This window comes from Balaenoptera borealis (assembly GCF_965194805.1).
Source record: "Balaenoptera borealis genome assembly, chromosome: 13".
Classification (NCBI taxonomy): domain Eukaryota; kingdom Metazoa; phylum Chordata; class Mammalia; order Artiodactyla; family Balaenopteridae; genus Balaenoptera; species Balaenoptera borealis.
In genome coordinates, this window is record NC_138870.1 from 42301768 (window position 1) to 42323619 (window position 21852).

The window sequence follows — 21852 nt, forward strand, 5'->3', positions numbered from 1 at the left end:
GCTTTTCTATGTGTTCTCTGAATCTCTTTCCCCCTTTAACATTCCATGACCAGCCTAAACCAGAATCCCGGGACTTTGCGGTGCTATCCTACCGCGCGTATTGGAGGCTGAATTACTTGCCCTGTGTCTTGGGTGGGGCCTGCCCCTCTTCTTTTTGTCCACTAGAGGCGGCTTTGGACCGCGACCCTTTCTTACTATTAGGGAAGAAGGCGGATATCTTTCGCTACGACGCTGGTTGGCGGCTAGAGTCTTGATCGACACGGGCGTTAAGCAAATGGCTCTGAAGTAAGCAGCTGTTGTTTATGCAAGTACAGCCAATGGAAAGGCAGAAGTGCAACGAACGGCCAATGAGGACTTGCCTTAAGCGGAACGCGGGGGCGGGGCTTCCCTCGAGGGGCGGACGCGAGGTAAAGAGTCCGGAGCGGACCCTGGGAGAGTCAGAAGCACATCCGGTGATAGGAGAGCTGTCTGGGCTCCTGAGCGGCGAGTCAGAAGGTACGTCTGAAGCTAGGACTGTGCAAGCCGGGAGTGAGAAATGGAAAGAGGGTTAGCAGTTATTGCTTGAGCAAGAGTGGGAGTAGTCTCCGTTTTCGGACTGACTGCATCCTGGGGAAAGTGGGCCCTGGTCGACAACTGGACTCCGGAAAGCTAGGCGGGGAGGGGAGGAAAACGAGAACTACTACCGCGCACGCGCAACCGTACCGGAGCGGGGGAGGGGCGGGGACGAGTCCAAGGGGTCTCTGGGGGGCGTCGAGGCGCGGATTCTGCACGGTAGCGCTAGGGAAGACTCTTGCTTGCCCTTTCCCCCCCCATTGCGCGTCCCTCTTCTTCCTTCTCCGCCCGGTGTAGACGGCCCAGGCCCAGCCTCGATCCCTTGAATTCAGGGCACGTCCCCCGCACCTTCCTTCCGAGGAGAATGAAAGCGAAACCTTACGGGTTTGTGGTCATCGCCGCCCCACCCGACAGATCCCTGGCCTGCTGGGGGTCCTCTGGCCGGGCCCCATTTGGGTGAGCGGCGGGGACTGGGACTCAGGAGGGCCTGGTCCGGCAGGCTGCCCTGTCACGGCGGGGCGGGTGATGTCACACTCCTCTGTGACCCGCGAGGCTCCTTAGTTTCTTGGAAGCCAACAGCAGAGGCGGGAGGTGAGGAGAGACCGGGGCCAGGCCTGGCTTGCCAGCCCCCCAGGGCAGCCCCGCTCAGGTCTGATTGGTTACTTTTGGACAGGTGAGGTGGCTTTGGCTTTGCTTGGTCCTGGGCCTTGTGGGCGTCTTTCTCAAAGTCCGCTCAGGAAAGGCGTCGTTGGGCGGTTGTTTTTCTTTTTTTCTTGGACGTACTTGCTGGAGCTGTGGTATTTTTGTGTGTTTATTAAGTGAGGAATTGCAGCCCGGTGCCAGCCCAGGTTGCATTGCCTGCCGCATGAGCCTTTCATTGACCAAACAACAACAAAAACCTGTCTGAACTTGAATCTCTGTTCCAGCAATAGTTAACTTGTGAATGTGTAATCACGTAGAAGAGCTGACTGTGCCTGAAACGTAGACAAAAATTTCAAGGTTAAAGGTTAATGGCGAATGGGCTTTTCTAGTTACTTATTTATTTCAAGTTTATCTTTTGGTTGTATGTGTAGTTTAAGAATTAAATTCAAGAAAGATAAAAGTTTCATAACTACATTTCTTACGGCTTCTGCAAACACATTTCTGTAATTATTTGATTTACCCTCTTTGGTGTTTTATTATTCCTCCTTGTCTAATATTTTTTTTGGCCTGGCTTCAGGAGTATGTTGACATTTAGATTCTCTGCCATTTTCCTCCAGTGGGGTCAGAATGGTTGAATCCTTGAGAAATGCAGTCTGTAATTTGGATTCAGAGTTTCCTTCTTCCTTTATTCATTTTGTTGTGGAAACCTGGCTTAGTACCCTCTTTCTTCCCTTCTCTCCCTTCCCCACTATTGATCCAGTGAAGTCTCACTCTCCTGAAGAATAGGAAAGAAAGGTAAAATTAATCCAGATATTTGGTCAGCATTTCCACATCTTTTCTTGATTTATGCATATGGTTCGTACTTACTGTAGAAATGCTGAAAAATACAGAAAAGTATAATAGGAATCAACATATGTTTGTTGTTGTTTTACAATTTCTCTTGACCTATGGCTGAAACTGCTTTAAGGAAAACTTGCTTTTCTACTGTAGGGTGTAATAGTAAAAAGAGCACCAGGCTTGAGAGGTCAGAAGACCCCTAACCTGGTTCTGGCTCTACTATTTTTTTTTTAAAATTAATTAATTAATTTATTTTTGGCTGCATTAGGGGTCTTCGTTGCTGCGCGCGGGCTTTCTCTAGTTGCGGCGAGCGGGGGCTATTCGTTGCGGTGCGCGGGCTTCTCCTTGCGGTGGCTTCTCGTGTTGCAGAGCACGGGCTCTAGGGGCGCGGGCTTCAGTAGTTGCTCCGCGGCATGTGGGATCTTCCCGTACCAGGGCTCGAATCCGTGTCCCCTGCATTGGCAGGCGGATTCCTAACCACTGCGCCACCAGGGAAGTCCGTGGCTCTACTATTTATTTCAACTTTCTGATGTTGGTCAGTACTAATGTCCATTTAATGTCCATTGTAAAGTGTTTAGCACTTTACAATAATTTCACACAGATTTTCTTATTGGCATTCAATGAGCTTAGTAGAGCAGGTGTTAGTTAATCATCCTTCCAGATGAGGAAGCCTAGATGACCTTAGGTAAAATGATTTCCCCAAAGTTATGTGGTAGACTATGGCAGGACTTGTGACTCCAAATCGAGTGCTCGTGCCACTATTATGCTGCCTTTTTGAACTTACTTTTTAATCTTTAAAGTGGGACTAATCATTCTTGCCCTTTCTTCATGTGTGTGATGATCAAAGGGAATAGTGTATATAATAAAACACTTTGAAATTTGTTTAATTTCATATAAATGCAGTCAGTGGTATTGTTATAAAAGGTACTATTGCTAGCCTGAAGAGTTTCACTTTATTTCATAAACTACCCAAGGGTATTAGTCTCCTGGGAAAACACTGAATATTCTCTTGATGCACTATCCTGCTAAATTTTCCTTTGCTACTTTGACTTGGCTATAGAATCTGCTAGAAGTGTCTTTTACTCCACCTTGTTTTCCTCTAGAGTTTCTAACCAAATTTCATGAAGTAGTTTTTATATTATACATACTCATTTTTGTTTTCAAAAACAATATTCAAACCAAGGAGAGAAAAACTGTAGAGACTGCTTTTAGGGCCACTTCAGTGACCCTCTATTAAGGTAGGCTCCTCTCTGAGCCAGCTGGGGAATGTTGATTTGTGGTCGCAACACTTGATTAGATGATGGGGGTCTAGATTTATTCTAGAGACTTAAGTGTGGGGCTGCTTACAGTGAAAAGTGTGAGAAAAGTTCCTGAACAATTAACTGGAATCCAGAACACTTGGGGGAAAAAGAGCTTCAAGGATGAGGGCTGAGTGAGTGTGCTGTTTGTCCTAATCTATGTCTACTCTTATTTGGGCTAAATATGGTTTTATTGGGCAGGGATTGCTGGTTTATATTGGAGGATGATTATGTATTTAGGACATTGGGACCATTCTGTGATTCACTGTCTGTCAAACAGTTGTGCTTTTAGAGAGGGAGATTCAGCAGTGTCAGTTTGATGCAAAAAATAATAATTTATTGAAGGAGGTAGGCATTCCATCTCCAGTTACTGGTTTGGTTCTGAGGCAGCCTCCTAGAGATTCAGGGTTACCTAATCCAGGGATTTTGGTTCAAGTTAAGGGATGGGCTGGGGCATCTGGAGTCCAGATCTAGGACAATCAAAGCCCAGCCCTAGTCAAGACAGAATTTCTTGGATTTCTTGAAATCAAACTGACTTACTTCCTAGGGGTGGCAAGGAAAGCATCAAGCTAATAAACAAACATTTACTTCATCAAATTCTCTACCACATCAGATTATCACTTAGTGGTCATTAGGCTGTCTCAAAACACCTTTGTGGTCCTGGGGGACAGGAGGTACAGTGTAAATGTGCCAGAGGAGAGGCATGGCATTTAAACAAAAGTCGTTTTAATCAGTAGTAAGATTTACCAAGTTCCTTTAAATTCCAGTTCATAATTTTCTTAGACTCCCCCTCCCCCCCCATGTAATTTTACTCTCTCATTTGGGTAAATATTATGCCTTGAGAATATAGCTAGCTGTGAATTAGTGATTCAATTATATATATATATATTTTAACATCTTTATTGGAGTATAATTGCTTTACAATGGTGTGTTAGTTTCTGTTTTATAACAAAGTGAATCAGCTATACATACACATACATCCCCATATCTCCTCCCTCTTGAGTCTCCCTCCCACCCTCCGTATCCCACTCCTCTAGGTGGTCACAAAGCACCGAGCTGATCTCCCTGTGCTATGCGGCTGCTTCCCACTAGCTATAGGTTTTACATTTGGTAGTGTATATATGTCCATGCCACTCTCTCACTTCATCCCACCTTACCCTTCCCCCTCCCCGTGTCCTCAAGTCCATTCTCTACATCTGCGTCTTTATTCCTGTCCTGCCCCTAGGTTCTTGAGAACCAATTTTTTTTAAAAATTCGATATACATGTGTTAGCATATGGTATTTGTTTTTCTCTTTCTGACTTACTTCACTCTGTATGACAGACTCTAGGTCCATCCACCTCACTACAAATAACTCAATTTCGTTTCTTTTTATGGCTGAGTAATATTCCATTGTATAAATGTGCCACAACTTCTTTATCCATTCATCCATTGATGGACACTTAGGTTGCTTCCATGTCCTGGCTGTTGTAAATAGTGCTGCAATGAACATTGTGGTACATGATTCTTTTTGAATTACGGTTTTCTCAGGGTATATGCCCAGTAGTGGGGTTGCTGGGTCGTATGGTAGTTCTGTTTTTAAGGAACCTCCATACTATTCTCCATAGTGGCTGTATCAGTTTACATTCCCACCAACAGTGCAAGAGGGTTCCCTTTTCTCCACACCCTCTCCAGCATTTATTGTTTGTAGATTTTTTGATGGCCATTCTGGCTGGTGTGAGGTGATACCTCATTGTAGTTTTGATTTGCATTACTCTAATGATTAGTGATGTTGAGCGTCCTTTCATGTGTTTGTTGGCGATTTGTATATCTTCTTTGGAGAAATGTCTGTTTAGATCTTCTGCCCATTTTTGGATTGGGTTGTTTGTTTTTTTGATATTGAGCTGCATGAGCTGCTTGTAAATTTTGGAGATTAATTCTTTGTCAGTCGCTTCATTTGTAAATATTTTCTCCCATTCTGAGGGTTGTCTTTTCGTCTTGTTTATGGTTTGCTTTGCTGTGCAAAAGCTTTTAAGTTTCATTAGGTCCCATTTGTTTTTGTTTTTATTTCCATTTCTCTAGGAGGTGGGTCAAAAGGGATCTTGCTGTGATTTATGTTATAGAGTGTTCTGCCTATGTTTTCCTCTAAGAGTTTTATAGTGTCTGGCCTTACATTTAGGTCTTTAATCCATTTTGAGTTTATTTTTGTGTATGGTGGTAGGGAGTGTTCTAATTTCATTCACACATGTAGCTGTCCAGTTTTCCTAGCACCACTTATTGAAGAGGCTGTCTTTTCTCCATTGTATATTCTTGTCTCCTTTATCAAAAATAAGGTGACCATATGTGCGTGGGTTTATCTCTGGGCTTTCTATCCTGTTCCATTGATCTAAATTTCTGTTTTTGTGCCAGTACCACACTGTCTTGATTACTGTAGTTTTGTAGTATAGTCTGAAGTCCAGGAGCCTGATTCCTCCAGCTCCGTTTTTCTTTCTCAAGATTGCTTTGACTATTCGGGGTCTTTTGTGTTTCCATGCAAATGGTGAAATTTTTTGTTCTAGTTCTGTGAAAAATGCCATTGGTAGTTTGATAGGGATTGCATTGAATCTGTAGATTGTTTTGGGTAGTATAGTCATTTTCAGTGTTGATTCTTCCAATCCAAGAACATGGTATATCACTCCACCTGTTTGTATCATCTTTAATTTCTTTCATCAGTGTCTTATAGTTTTCTGCATACAGGTCTTTTGTCTCCCTAGGTAGGTTTATTACAAGGTATTTTATTCTTTTTGTTGCAGTGGTAAATGGGAATGTTTCCTTAATTTCTTTTTCAGATTTTTCATCATTATTGTACAGGAATGCAAGAGATCTCTGTGCATTAATTTTGTGTCCTGCTACTTTACCAAATTCATTGATTAGCTCTGGTAGTTTTCTGGTAGCATCTTTAGGATTCTCTATGTATAGTATCATGTCATCTGCAAACAGTGACACCGTTACTCCTTCTTTTCCGATTTGGATTCCTTTTATTTCTTTTTCTTCTCTGATTGCTGTGGCTAAAACTTCCAAAACTATGTTGAATAATAGTGGTGAGAGTTGACAACCTTGTCTTGTTCCTGATCTTAGAGGAAATGGTTTCAGTTTTTCACCATTGAGAACGATGTTGGCTGTGGGTTTGTCATATATGGCCTTTATTATGTTGAGGTAAGTTCCCTCTATGCCTACTTTCTGGAGGGTTTTTATCATAAATGGGTGTTGAATTTTGTCAAAAGCTTTTTCTGCATCTATTGAGATGATCATATGGTTTTTCTCCTTCAATTTGTTAATGTGGTGTATCACATTGATTTGTGTATACTGAAGAATCCTTGCATTCCTGGGATAAACCCCACTTGCTCATGGTGTACGATCCTTTTAATGTGCTGTTGGATTCTGTTTGCTAGTATTCTGTTGAGGATTTTTGCATCTATGTTCATTAGTGTTATTGGCCTGTAGTTTCCTTTCTTTGTGACATCTTTTTCTGGTTTTGGTATCAGGGTGATGGTGGCCTCGTAGAATGAGTTTGGGAGTGTTCCTCCCTCTGCTGTATTTTGGAAGAGTTTGAGGAGGATAGGTGTTAGCTCTTCTGTAAATGTTTGTTAGAATTTGCTTGTGAAGCCATCTGGTCCTGGGCTTTTGTTTGTTGGAAGATTTTTAATCAGTTTCAGTTTTAGTGCTTGTGATTGGCCTGTTTATATTTTCTGTTTCTTCCTGGTTCAGTCTCAGAGGTTGTGCTTTTCTCAGAATTTGTCCATTTCTTCCAGGCTGTCCATTTTATTGGCATATAGTTGCTTGTAGTAATCTCTCATGATCCTTTGTATTTCTGCAGTGTTAGTTGTTACTCTCCTTTTTCATTTCTAATTCTTGAGTAATACATTTTTAAAATTAAAATACAGAGCATATGTATATTAGGCCTATGATAAATGTCTTCTAAAACTAGATTTTTTTTTTTAATGTGGACCATTTTTAAAGTCTTTGTTACAATATTGCTTCTGTTTTGTGTTTTGGTTTTTTGGCCACTAGGCATGTGGGATCTTAGCTCCCGGTCAGGGATTGAACCCTCACCTCCTGCATTGGAAAGCGAAGTCTTAACCACTGGACTGCCAGGGAAGTCCCTAAAACTAGACTTCTAAAAGGGAAAATCATCACCTGTAGCCTGTGAAGGGTGTGTTTGGAACATTCATTAAATGATTATAAACAACAACAAAAATTTAAGAAAAGGGGGAAAATTGTGCACTGAGGACATGAGAGTAATGAATTACACTAGTAAAAACAATGGTTAATATATTGAGCTGTTCTTATGTACGAAGCACTATTCTTAGCATGTTGTATTATCTCACTTAGTCCTCATCCGTATGAAGTAGGGAATATTAAATGTTATAACTTTACAAATGAGGAAACTGAAGCACAGTGACGTTAAGTGCCAGAGACTTGCTCCATCACACAGCTAAGGAAGTAGCCAAGATTCAAACGCAGCAGGCTGTGCTCTTAACCACTATGCTAGGGACATGGTTGTAGACTCTACAAACTATTCAATAGAAAGAACTACTAAAAAAATTACAATTCCCCCCCACCACCACCACCTTTTTTTTTTTTAACCACATGAGATTTTTCTTCTCTCAAGTATCAATTTGGTCCCTTTTGGGTGTGTGGGAACAGGATTCAAGATGTTTGAATTACTACAACGGGAATGAAGAACCATATAATTCATGCACTGTATGTTTAATTAAATGCGTGAACAGTGTTTCTTTGGTTGGTTTAATGTTGTTAAATTGTATACACTGAGGCAGCTTCTGGGCTGGCTCCAGGAGTCAGTAAGCTTTTCTTTTTCAAAGGCAAGGATTTTTTTAAAATGAAGACTAAAAAAAAAAAGAAGACTAAATGCATGATTGTTTTGCATAGCTTTTGGCCACTTGGCCATGTTTCATATGCATTGTACTTAATAGGTGTTGGAATAAGATTGAGGAGAATTTTTTTTTTTTTTTTAATTTAAGGCTTGGCTGTTGATAATAATATTTTGTTTTAGGACATGGGTAAGGAAGGTTCTTAGAAAACAACAAGAGATTTAACAATATGTAAGAAGACAAAGATGTTAATTGATAAGAATATTTGTCTCCTCCTACCTGCCCCTGCTGCCCTTCCCTCCTCAAACAAAAGCAGACCCCAGGAATACCTAACTCAAAACAGTGTGTTTACTTGAGTTTTTCTATCTTGATAAACCTATGCAGTAAGGGTTTTTTTGTTTTTGTTTTTTTGGCAGCGTTGGGTCTTCGTTGCTTCACCCGGGCTTTCTCTAGTTGTGGCTAGCTGGGGCTACTCTTTGTTATGGTGTGTGTGCTTCTTGCGGTGGCTTCTCGTTGCGGAGCACGGGCTCTAGGAGTACGGGCTCTAGGCGCACGGGCTCCAGTAGTTGTGGCGTGTGGGTTCTAGAGCGCAGGCTCAGTAGTTGTGGCACATGGGCTTAGTTGCTCCGTGGCATGTGGGATCTTCCCAGACCAGGGCTCGAACCAGTGTCCCCTGCATTGACAGGGGGATTCTTATCCACTGCGCCACCAGGGAAGTCCTATTGTGCAATAAGTTTTTTGTTTTGTTTTTGGGTGGCTCTGGCAGAGAGGCTGGCCTGGGGAACCACGGATGGTGACACTTCCAACAAAGCTTGAGCAATATATGCATGACAAATTTTGACAAGTTTTGGTATTCTGCCTTTCAAAGGATGAAGGCATAAAATGAGTCTCTAAACTAAATAAAAGGAATTTGGTTATGTAACACCTGAACATTTACTTCTCATTTACAAATGCAGTGCAGGCAAATTTCCCATGAGTCTCTGAGGCACTGTCCACCTCCCTATTTTAGATTTGAGTATAGAACTCTGTACGAGTTGGGGTCCAGGGTGAGACAGACCAATGCTGGTATCCGTTCCGTAGTGGGCTTCAGTGTATGTTAGGGGGAGTCCTATAATGAATAATTTTTGAGTAACTTGTAGTATACGTTTTCCCTTTATTTTGTTAAAATATATATAACATAAAATTTATCATTTTAATGTGCTTTTACATTTATTTTTATTTTTTATTTTGTTTATTTATTTTTTTGGCCACGCTGCACGGCTTGCAGGATCCTAGTTCCTTGACCAGGGACTGAACCTGGGCTCTCCGGCAGTGAAAATGCGGAGTCCCAACCACTGGACTGCCAGGGAATTCCCTGTACTTTTTTTTAAAACCAAGATTTTTGCTTAACTATGGGGGCCCCTCTGGAATGTTAGCTGAGTTACTTGGTTAACGGTTTTGAATACTTCAAGCCCTGTTGAGAGCTGACTGTCCCTGGGACTGAAAATACTTTTGGTATGGGAGCTGCTATTTTTGAGTTATGAATGCAATTTAATCTTGTTCAGCTGAGTTGGCATATGAACCATTGAAATGTAGATATCTTTTCTCTACAGCTTCTGAGCACAAGCAGTTGAGGCTAAGATAGAAAACTGGTAAGTTTAGTCTATCTGGCGAAAGTTATAAGAACAGTTTTAACTCATTACTTATCTATATGTTAGTTCTTGTCTGTTTGGAACAGACCGAGAGCAAACTGTCATATATTTATTTCCTTGATTCTAAGACCTAACTATTTCCCCTTCTAATTTTAATAGTTCTGAAATTATGTCATATATACATCATGTCATAATTATTAAATGTATACTTTATTGCATTTTTCCCCATGAAGCTGCTACTAAAATTGCTGTGTACCTTTGCATCTAGAAAATTTGGTGATTACATATTTCACTTAAATTTTAGAGTTGGTAGTAATGTTGGAAAACTGGTTTTAATTAATTTTTTAATGATTTTAAATTGCAAGGCACTAAATCATGGAGAAATTCATATTTGATACCTCTGTCCCTATCCTCACAACCTTTGATGGTTTTGGTTTTTCCATCAGCAGTTGTAAGAGGGACAGTCAGTACCCCCTGGGAAATGCCAGAGAGCAAACTGCCATTCTCCCCTCCCACAGTTTCCATTCAGGGGGGTCTGGTTACAGAGTGTTGCCCCTTTCTGACTAATAATCCCCAGGGTATTTGAGGATTTAACACACACCCTCCCACACACACACTGGAACTCTTGAAATTGGAAGCAAGAGGCACTCTAGCTTTGTTGTGAATACTGAGAAACTTGGCTCTGAAGGTTGCTTCAGTGCTGTTGCAAGTTCTGTCTAGGGATGTCATTAAGGCTGTTAATGGAAGCTTTAAACAAAGACACTTTCCAGGTGCTGGATTCTGCCATCCTGTAAGTGTGTTCTCTAGAGGACGGATTCATCATGGTTATGGAAGGCTTTGGTTGGCCATGCAATAGCCTGCAACCATTGCACCATCTAGATCAAGAGGGCCCAGAGCCCCGTGATTTAGAGGCGAGAGGAACAGCTTTAGTAGGTTCTGCAGCTTCTCACTGTATCTATCCTTCAGAACAAAACTAACAGTACAACTGAGGTGAGTAGGGATGTTGGTGAGAAAGGAAAGAGGAAATCAGAGAAAGCAAGCCAGCCATTGTAATTGTTCCATGTATGAGAGAGAGCCTCAGGAAACAAGCGGTAGTGATGCTTGTGAACTCTAAGGATGGCATCTTTCCACTGGCCCAGGATTCCTCGGGAAGTCAGTTTGGGGATTGTAACTTTTATTGCCTGGATTAATTTTGCTGAGTATTGGGCTAGGTGCTGATAGAATGGGTGTGAGTAGTAGGCCTGTCTTTCAAACAGCTTAGCTTTAATCCCCTCCTCTCCCCCGTTTTTGGCTGATTTGAAATGAATGGGTATTATGGGTCTAATAAGAATCTGGAGCATTGATATTTAGGAAGGATGAAAGCTCTTGATTAGATTTTTAGTTCTATAGGTTAAATGTGTTTATTTAGGATTGCACGTGCGATACGGGAGGGAGCAAAACTTAAGATCCTGACTTTATGGTATTGATGTAATGTAACCTGGCTGTAGTTCAGTTTTAAAATGCCCTTTCTGACAATTGGGACAGTTGACAAGATCTGAATAAGATCTGTAGATTAGAGAATGGTATTGTATTATTGTTAATTTACTGATTTTGATCATTGTTTTCAGGATATACATACTGAAGTGTTTAGGTGTAAAGAGGCATTGTGTCTTGCATAGTTAGGAAAAGGTCTCCATATATTGCTATATAGAGAGGGGGGGATAAAGCAAATATGGTGACATACTAACATTTAGGAAATCTGGGTGAAGTGTGCAGAAATTCCTTGTACTATTCCAACTCTTCTGTAAGAAAGGTTCTGAAATTGTGTTTTAAAAAATTCTCTCTGCACAAATTTCTTTTTCATGGAGGAACTTTCCTCTTTTTAAAATTGTGGCTCCCTTACAGTTCAGTTCTAAATTGCATTGGGTGGAAAGTTTCTAAATGTATATTTAAGAAATGCAAGCCCTAGTGCCAGACCCAGCTTTATAGTTTTTCTTTTTTATCTTTAAGCTTCTGTGCCTTTGCTGAGGGAATTCTCTGGCATCTTGAAAAAATGACAAGTTGCTTTATGTTCCAGTAAGACTGGGTCCCTTTAACTAGCTTGCTAATAGAGAATTTCTCAAAGAAACAAACTGTCTTTTAAAGGGGCAGGTTATCTTCTGAAAGAATAGAAATCAAATGCTAGTAATGAAACAGTTTGAGGAGAAGAAGATGGGTTCTTCTGTCCCCTTTAAAATGGTTGCGTATGATTGCAAATGTATTCTAGAAGGAAATACATAAAAATGCAAATGGTGGTGTTAGGGCAGTGGGATTTTAGATATAACTTTCATTTTTCCAAACTTGTATGTTGCTATTTTTCATAAGAAAGTTGTTTGTTATTTTGTGTGTCCTTGTATCTTTAAAATAACTTTTCTTATTTCCTTGATTCCACAGAGTGGAGACTGTGTCCCACAGACTCTAGCATCATGAACATATTTGATCGGAAGATCAACTTTGATGCACTCCTTAAATTTTCCCACATGTAAGTGCTTTGACCTTGACTGTACTTCCTTATTACATTTCCTTTCATATCTTGTTTCTTTTCCTTTTCCTGATGTATTAACTTTTGTACGTACAAACTAACATATTAACTTTGCTAGAATCCAGAGGATCTGATAAAAGCACCCAAATTCTAAGGGCTGCGGTGTGGTCGCTGGAAAGCCATTTAGTTATTATAGTTTGGGTAATGATTGTTCATAGTTTGGGCATTGGGGCCTTCCTCAGCATTTAAGATTTTCTGTTTGTTAACCTAGTTTTCAAAGCATTCTTTTTTTATTGTACCAAAACTTTCACATATTCTCTGGGAAGAAGAAGGAAAATTATTCTTAGCTTAGAGATGAGATTGGTCCTGGAGTAATGGCCATTATTAACATTCTTTCCTAGAACCCCCTCGACACAGCAGCACCTGAAGAAGGTCTATGCCAGTTTTGCCCTCTGTATGTTTGTGGCAGCTGCCGGGGCCTATGTCCATGTGGTCACCCATTTCATTCAGGTAAGAGCGGTTTTCTCCTCTAGTTGCTGTGGCACAAATCGCATTAGGAAGAAACTAGCTCAGCAGGGTGGTACAAGCCTATGTCCTTCCTTAATACTTTTCAGTAGTTTGGGATCTGAACCCAGCCAGAGCCAGTTGTAAATCAGGACATGCAGAACCATTTAATTTTTCTGGCAACTCTGCCCTCTCTAAATACTGAAAACAGGATGTTTTGACCCTGACACTGAACGGTGTGCTGCTGACACACAAGACCCCCACCCACTGGGGAGAGGTCTGCGTGCTGGGCTGGTTTTGCACAGTAACCTTTTTATCTTTTCTTCCATTCTTCCTCTTTTTTTGCCTGAATGACTGTGTAGTAGTTGGATACAGAACACTGATTGTATGATTATCAGGAGAGACAGGGTTGAGACCTTTAAGGATTTGGCCCATTTTATTCTTTGATAAACTCATTTTCCTTTGTTGAGTGAGAGTTGGCGTTTGGCTAGAAACAATAAAAGGGATGCTTGAGGAATAATCAAAAAGTTTGAAGCTCACTAACCAAGACTTGTCCCTTTTGGAGTGACCTTTTTAGTGTAAGTACAGGGGTGTGCCTGTGTTGGCATTTGCCACTGCTGAGGAGTGGCATGATCAGGCATCCCCATGCTCAGGCATCTCCTGGCAGAGGTTGTGTGAAAAATTACTCTAGACACTCAAAGATAGGGCTTTGATCCCTCATGTTCAGACTAAAACATTTTCTACCTTTTAGGCAAAAGTGGCCCTTTTGGTTTCTGGTTGTGTTTTCATTGTTTTTTTAAGTAATATAGTCATCCTCATCTTTCATGGATTCCGTATTTGTGATTTACCTACTCAGCAAAATTCATTTGTAACCCTAAAATCAGTTCTCATGGTGCTTTTGTGGACATTTGCAGCCATACACAGAGTGGCAAAAAATTCGAGTTGTCCATTGCACCATATTCTGGCTGAGGTTGAACAAGGCAACACTGCCTTCTTTCAAGCTCTCATACTGTAAACAAGTGTCTTTTTCATAGTCTGTTTAGTGCCACCTGCGTTCTTATAATTTTTCTTGGTGATTTTGATGTTTAAAATGGCCTCAGGCATAGTGCTAAAAAGTGCTGAGTGGTATTGCTAAGTGCAAGACTGTGATGTGCCTTATAGAGAAAATACGTGTGTTACATAAGCTTTGTTCAGGCATGAATTACAGTGCGGCTGGGCACGAGTTCTATGCTGATGAGTCAACAGTATATATCCAAGTGTCTTTAAACAGAAAAGACATATACGACAAGGTTTTGTATTGACCAGTTGATAAAAATGTGACAAGAGGCTCGAAAGAGCTTAAACCTTTGTTTCCTCCAGGAGCATTTGTTCAGTATCACTGATTCATTGCTTACAGTGGCTGTATAGAGCAGAACTACTGTGAAAACTGAGGATTGACTACCTTTAAAAGAAGGAAGGAACTTTGGTGTCTACATACATCCTTGATGATTTTCCTCTCTTTCTAATGCTTGTAACTTTTCCCACTTGCTTTAAAACAAAATTTTTTTTTCTTATAAAACTAATGCATGTTCATTGTAGAGAATTTAGAAAACAGACTAGTGATAAGAAGGAAATATAAAACTCCATAATCCCATCACCCTAAATTAACTTAACATTTTGGTTCTTACTCTCTGTCTCAGTTCATTCAGGCTGCTCTAACAGAATACCATAAACTGGGTGGCTTAAACAACAAACGTTTCTCAGAGTTTGGGAGGCTGGGAAGTCCAAGATCATGATAGGTGCTGGCAGATTTGTTCTGTGGTGAGGGCCAGCTTCCTGTGTAAACAGCCATCTTCTCCTGTGTCGTCACATGGTAGAAGGGGCAAGGGAGCTCTCTGGGATCTCTTTTATAAGGTCACTAACCTCCCTTTGTGAAGGCTCCACCCTTATGATCTAATCACGTTCCAAAGACCCCACCTCCAAATACCATTAAATTGGGGGTTAGGATTTAAACATGAATTTGAGGAGGGGGGGCACAATCATTCAGTTTTTTCTGTGTGTGTGTATATACATTTGAGTGTGTGTGTGTGTTTTAAAGTGATCAAAAAGAGGTCATTCCTACTTGTTCTGCAGATTGGAATATGCTTCAAGCACTTGTCACTTTGATTCATCTTTTCTGTTTCTTGGGTCAGACTCATAATTTGACTTGGGCAGTTACAGTTAATGGACTGCCTCCAGCATCCACCATGGTCCTGACCTTGTCCTCCAAGCTTCTGGTTTTTCTCCTCAGCCCTCACTGCCTTTTCTGCTGCCTCCAGGTTAGAAGCAAATATTAGGAAGTCCAGGTGAATATTTGAACCCAATAAGGTCTCTTGCAAAATAAATTTGATACTTTCAAGTGTTTAATTATTGACTGGATCTAACAGGCTGGCCTGCTCTCTGCCTTGGGATCCCTGGGGTTGATGATTTGGCTGATGGCAACACCTCATAGCCATGAAACTGAGCAAAAAAGACTGGGACTTCTTGCTGGATTTGCTTTCCTTACAGGTATGTTAAGGGATTGGTTTAATTTTGAGGGAGGGACACTGTATTTTTAGTATCTCTTTAGATTAAGGCCCAAGATATATATTTATTCTGATGCACCCCAACTGGCACACTGTACCATCCTATCTTGTATTTGAGTGTGCCTTGTATTGCTTTCTTATTTCATAGAGGTGCATCTTGCTTCCCCATCTAGAGGGCTCTTTGTGACTAGTGTCTGTGACTTCTACTTTTGTATCCAAAAATAAGCATTTGTATGCTTGAATGAATGAGGTTTAAGAGCTTAGGTAGCGTAACTTGTTAATGGTGGACATGGGACTAAACTAGGCCAAGAATCTGACTTAGTTGAACTCACACTGGCAACTATCATAGGAGCATCTGTTCTGAATCTTGTGGACAGTTAATTAAAGTCATACATTGAGATCCATCCTACAGGGCACTTTGCTGATTCTCAAGGAAAGAATTAAAAGCGCAGATCTTCTAGAATTGTCATTAAGGAAAACAGGTCTCAAGGTACATAGTAAAAATACTTGCAAAGCAACATTTGAGTTAGTACAACTTGTTCTGAGTGCGTCTAATCTATACAGTGTTGAAGAAATTGTAGAAAGGAAGGGATTTAGAGATTAAGATTTTTAGATCAGGGAAAGCTAGTTTTTGAAGGTATTAAAGGTGTGGGATTATCAGAAGGAGAGAAAAGCCAGAGTAGAGGAGAGATTGGAGCTGGAACAGGTTGCCGCCGCACCCTCCTGTTGGCAGGTGTCCACCTGCAGAACCGGTCTGGCCTTTTCTGCTACAGAGGGAGTCAGCCTGCATGACTACAGGTTGTTGGCCACAAGGCACTGCTTTGCTCTTTATCCTTTTCATCTAATTCCTGATCTGGCCCACATTACAGTCTCACATCACTGCTCTTCAGAGTTTTGCAGCCTTATAATTTAGCTGGAAAATGTTTGACATGCCTGCTTCATTTTTCCTAATGTCTATTCCTCCTGGGTCATCTATGATTTTCAGCCAAGGGGACAGTTGTGCAGGTCTGTCCATAAATAACTCAGTCAAGTATTTGTTCTCTGGAAAACAGTTGAGGATGGAAGAGAGAGAGATTTAATTACGTTAGTCCACTTGTTTTGTTGTTTTCTAGGACTGTAGGCATGCCCATGCTATTGATGATCAGCTTTTGGATGAGAGTCCTCTTCAAAAATCGGTGTTAATGCTGTGTTCTGGGGCTTTTTGTTTTCTAGGAGTTGGCCTGGGCCCTGCTCTGGACTTGTGCATTGCCATCAACCCCAGGTAACTATGTTACTAGTGTCTTACGAATATACCTTCTAAATATACCTTCTAAATATAGGTTATATACCTGTAGCCTTTGATATAATGGTCTTTTCCCTTAACAGCATCCTTCCCACCGCCTTCCTGGGCACAGCAATGATCTTCACCTGCTTCACCCTGAGTGCACTCTATGCCAGGCGCCGTAGCTACCTCTTTCTGGGAGGTATGTGTGGACTGGAAAATAGGGCGAGGGTCTCCACTTTAGCCAGAATTCTCACTAGGACCTTTCCCCTCACCTCCAACTTGTGACTGTTGGGTTGAAATTGAAAGCCTTCATTTTGGGGGGAAAGTAATGAATGCCCTTAATGGGATTGCTTTGCTTTACTTTGCTTTGGCTTTTCTCAAGATGGCTTTTTGTCTTCTCTTACAGGTATCTTGATGTCAGCCATGAGCCTGATGCTCTTGTCTTCCCTGGGGAACCTTTTCTTCAGATCCATTTGGCTTTTCCAGGTGAGATTTGCATATAACTTTGCAGCAGCCATTTACCTTGCATTTCTTTTTCTTGCTTAACCCCCTATAGCCAAGATAGACTAAGAATTCTCATCTTTGTGGGGCAGTGCTCTTGAAGCCTCGCCACTCACCCTCCCAGGACGGAGCCTTCTGAAGTGCAGAATTGTGCCTAGGGAAGTAATATGGTCTTCACTGTGGCTTCAGTTCCCACGAATGTTAATGTCAGTAGGGTTAGCGTTCGATGTACTTTCAAGTGGCCAAGGGCCAGAAGGAGGTATGGCTGTTTTTTCTTTACAATGTCTACCACGTGGTAACCTCATCTCATTCTTCTTTTGTTAGGCAAACCTGTATGTGGGACTGGTGGTCATGTGTGGCTTTGTCCTTTTTGATACTCAACTCATTATTGAAAAGGCTGAAAGTGGAGATAAAGATTATATCTGGTGAGTGTGAAACCTGGTCTTTAATGAGCATGAAGCGGGGAGGCATACTCTTCCATTCGACGACTCTTTTCTGATCTCTGGGATGATCTTTTGCTTGACTCACCTTTCTTTCCACATCGGTAGGAATAAGAAGGACCAGATGGCACTGGCTGACTTACGTGGCCAGCCTTCAGGGGCATACATGATAGGATATCCATGGTTTTGGAACTATGCACCAAAAAGCATCGTTTCCCTCAATTCCTGAAAGACATCAGATTTTTAAAAGTTGGACTAATAATATGTATTTAATTATCCATACTTTGAATAGTGGTTACCTCTAGGCAGAGGAGAGGGAAAGGGATCTTTCACCTTTTACTCTTTATACTATTGTATTCTTTAAACCTTTAACAATGAGAAGAAGATACGCATATAATTTTTTTAATGTAGTAATCCTCTCAAAGTCTCAACTAGTTAATGGTAGTTCCAGGTTCAGACTCAGGCCTCTGCAGAGTCTAAATTTTCTTTTCTCTATGCTCCATGGCTTCGCTGAGTTGAAGAGGATCTCAGACACTAGAGTTTTACTTAGTTGGTGGTGGAGTGCTGGTGAAGTTGACTCTTGGAGTTGGGGCGGGGTTTCTGTGTTCTGCACCTTTGTGGGCTTGTGGATAAAGGAAAGTGGGAAGTGCAGTTTGTGACCTGGTTCTTCTCTTTCAGGCACTGCGTTGACCTCTTCTTAGATTTCGTTACTCTCTTCAGAAAACTCATGATGATCCTGGCTATGAATGAGAAGGTTAGCACCACCTAAAGATGAAAGACTGGCTCCTGAGCTCGGCATCTATGTGTACTTAAAGCTTGAGAACTTGCTCACACTGTGTGGGTCCAGGGTAACTGTAAGGCAGGCCACTGAGTAAGAGTTCAACTAGAAGTCTTTAGCTGTTGGAGAAAAAGGAACAAGTAAAAATCATCCTTTTTTTTTTTTTCTTTTTTAAATGAATCCCTGAGATTAGTATCAAAAGGAAAAGAGCTTCAGTGGCAACAAGAAACAGTCTACTATATGAAGGATTTAAAGGCTGTAAAGATAGTTGTGACTCAAAAAGATAATCTAGAGGATTTATATAATACCACCAGCTTTTGTATATATATTTTAGAAATAGGCCAATTTTACCCATTTGTTAGTCTTAATTTTCTTCAAGAAGGGCATTCTGTATAGGGTTAGTGAGTGGCAAACATCATCCACTCCAGCAGTAGGGGAACAAATAAAAGCACAGGCCTTTCTTTACAGAACTTAAGGTGGAATGTGAGTCGGTGCAGTGGTGATGGAAGCAGTTGACCAGATGGGATTGGTGGTCCTCTGGTCTGTACTGCGATTGGACTGAGGACCAAGCAGTTTCAGTCAAAACAACATCCCTTTCATCCATGTAATGATACCCTGGGCTTCCCCCCAGTGCAATGAAGAGTTCAACTGGACTATATTATTTCGAATGTTGATTTATGCTGAGGATTTATGCTTTCTTCTCAGGCCTAATGGAAAGTTGATCTTGGCTTGGTCTTGGCCTCTCGTTCAGTTATTTTAGGGTAGACCGCTGGTCTGCAGCCTTCAGTGGTTGGGATCTGAGCTGTCGTGGTCGTGAGTAGCCAGGAGTGGTTAGGCAGCCCACCTAGCTACTCATGGGGTAGCAACGGGAGCAACTGCTTAACCTTTATTGTTGTCAAGTCTGTAGCGACTTGGGAGACCACCAGCAGAAGATGGTTAAGATTTAGTTCCTCCTATACTGAAGGAGCACCTCTCCTCCCTTTTTACTGTCCGGATCCCTTCCAATCACTAACCAAAGGCAGTGAGGTATCGGCTGACTCAAGAGTTTTAGCTTAAATGTCAATGCCAGAAGTTAATTGGGTAATTTTCCTCCATTTCTAGGATAAGAAGAAGGAGAAGAAGTGAAATGACCATCCAGCCTTCCCCAATTTGACTTCCTCTCCCTCCGCCCCTCATTTCCTCTTTGCACACATTACATACAGGTTGCGTGTTCTGCGATAATGAAAAGCATCAGAAAAGCTTTTGTACTTTGTGGTTTTCTCTATTTTGAATTTTTTGATCAAAAAAATGATTAGCAAAATATAGTTTGGAGTTTGGCTTCATATTTCTGGGATTCTTCCCCACTCCCTTTTTTGTCATCCCCCATCCCTAGCCTCTTCCTCTGCTCAGGCAGCCAGTCTGCCGTGATGAGGAGCTGGATCTGCAGAGGAAGCAAACTCCAGGAGTCCGCTTTACGACTGAGCTTCACCGAGTGGACCTGAACTGTTTGGTAGAGACGCCTTGCTCGGCCCTTCTTCCCTCAGCGTTGTTTGCTTTATGCGCATTTCCTATGGGACTAGGCAGTGTGTTTTCCATTGGAAAGACGTTTGCTGGTCCCATTGTTACTCAGGCTTATTACGTCTGAGCTGCCAACCCCTACAGAGACCATGAAAAGCCTCTTCTGGTGGATGCTTTGCTTCCCCTGAGCTGCCCGAGTCACTGCTGGTCTGGCAGACATGCCTTTCTGCCTTGCTGTCACAAAAGGAGTGTGGATTTGTGTGGGTTCCCTTTCCAATCCCTTGTCTGGCCCTCGGAATCTGCCTGCTTTCCATCCATGGGGTGGGAGGGTTTCAGCACAAAGGGAAATTCTGGTCAGGCATCTTATGAAATGGCTGATTATGTATGGCAAGATATAATGTAGAGTTCCCAGACTTCCCCATTTTTTTGTTAAATTGATCACTACCTTAGTTACTGAGTGGCCTCTACCACGTGGCTGTGATTAAGGGTCCCGGGAGAGGAAGGATAGAGAAGGGGCATGGCTGAGCCTCTGAGGTAATTGTGACTAATCCTGCCAGACAGACGCAGATGAGGACCTGTTTGGGGCAGGGGAGAGTAGTATCTCCCCCACTAACTGAGTGGGTCTTTGTTCACACCAGTGGCACGGGCTGTGATGGCTTGGGAGGCAGCATTCATAACAGTCCTTAGGTGCGTTTTTGTCTTATCTTGGGCACTAATAGGTAGTGTCAGGTCAGAGATTTGGGGCAGTAGGTAAATGTCCATTTTACAGATGCACTTCAGGTTTTGGTCTATTCACCTGTGTGCAGAAATCTGCAGCCTTCTTTAGGCAGGGGCTGGGCGACCAAACCTGCAAGACTTCTGCTTTCCTACAGTTCTGTGTTTGCAAGTGTAGGGGGGCAGTACTAATGGGGTCACCAGCTCCTTCCCTGTGAGCTGCCACAGCCAGCTGGCACAGAAGGTCAGGCAGCCTTGGGAGCGTTTGTGGCTCTGGCTACTCACAGGGCTTCAACGTAAGGGGAACTGAGCCATCGAAAACTCATTGCTAGTAGGACACCATTTTTGGCTTCCCCTGTTCACAACCAGTACACAGTTTGACCCAGTGGCTACTGGTTCACAGCACACCACATCACTGTGCCATCCCATGAAACAGTTTTGTTCCCAGGCTGTGTGATTCCTGGAGTGGCATGCCACTCAGAATGTCTTGCTTCTGCAGAGGATGCTGCCCTCTGATTTAGCTGCTGTCTCCAGCCTGTGGCTTGAGAATTTACTAAAAGGGATTTCCTTCCCATTCAGCCCCCAATAGCAACTCTCCATACATTTGTTGATTCTCTGCTAGGCCTGAGAATATGCGTTACATCTCCTGAAGCCAAACTCCACCTCTTGTGCTTTTTTTGCTTGGGATGAAGGAGTTTTTCTTTAGAAACAGTGCCAAGAATGACAAGATATAAAAAACTACTTTTAAAGAAAATGCCTAACAGGTTTTTAATACAGTAATCACTGTAATTATCACTTTCTTTTCTAGTTCCTTGGTTTCCAGCTCAGGCTGTATTCTCTAACTCATACTGTGAAGACAAAGGTGTTTTTGATTCAGAAATATATGGAATCTACATAGTCTTAATTTGTAAAAAATAAAGAAAATTCCTTAACCTTTCCTTGTGTAAGTGTGTGTGAAATTCAGGGCCACAGCTGAACGGGAGGTTTGGGGGGCTGTCTGACTTCTTGTTCTTGGGGCTGGGAGTAGGACAGGATTAAGTTTGCTCTAGGTATGAATAGAAATAAAGAGACCCCCACTTGGGCCTCTCGGTCTGTAGCCCCAGCTTGCCACAAATGTTGGGGATATTCTCTGTTCCATACACAGCCCAGGCCTTTTTCTGGTCCTCCTTCTACCCAGCCTTTATCATAGGGGGTTCATGGTAGCAGCACGTGTAGTTGGTTCCAGTATACAGCCAAGCTTTGACATTTGGGGATGCATAATGGAAAAAGCATGACAATTCACTCATTTTGCAAGTATCGTGG

The 21852-nt window shown here is 42.0% G+C and overlaps 1 protein-coding gene across 4 annotated transcripts; it reads left to right on the forward strand.

Moving 5' to 3' along the window:
• Nucleotides 1-361: 361 nt before the first annotated feature.
• TMBIM6 (transmembrane BAX inhibitor motif containing 6) lies at nt 362-21487 on the forward strand. 4 transcript variants are annotated; one of them, XM_082352533.1, is made up of 11 exons: nt 398-495; nt 9771-9809; nt 12222-12309; nt 12711-12819; nt 15219-15339; nt 16569-16617; nt 16722-16819; nt 17027-17106; nt 17446-17546; nt 18240-18315; nt 19441-21487. In XM_082352533.1, exons 3-11 carry the CDS (start codon nt 12254-12256, stop codon nt 19462-19464), a joined length of 714 nt encoding a protein of 237 aa, XP_082208659.1. In that variant the 5' UTR covers nt 398-495; nt 9771-9809; nt 12222-12253; the 3' UTR covers nt 19465-21487. The 4 variants fall into 4 exon arrangements, with proteins under 4 accessions (XP_082208658.1, XP_082208659.1, XP_082208660.1 ...); XM_082352532.1 differs by lacking the exon at nt 9771-9809 and having other exon boundaries at nt 362-495; XM_082352534.1 differs by lacking the exon at nt 398-495 and having other exon boundaries at nt 9755-9809.
• Nucleotides 21488-21852: the final 365 nt, after the last annotated feature.

Coding starts and splice junctions, on each gene's coding strand:
- TMBIM6 (XM_082352532.1), top strand. CDS start 12,254: ATGAACATATTTGATCGGAAGATCAACTTTGATGCACTCCTTAAATTT. Junction 16,618..16,721: donor TGCATTGCCATCAACCCCAG/GTAACTATGTTA, acceptor TTCCCTTAACAG/CATCCTTCCCACCGCCTTCC. Junction 16,820..17,026: donor TAGCTACCTCTTTCTGGGAG/GTATGTGTGGAC, acceptor CTTCTCTTACAG/GTATCTTGATGTCAGCCATG.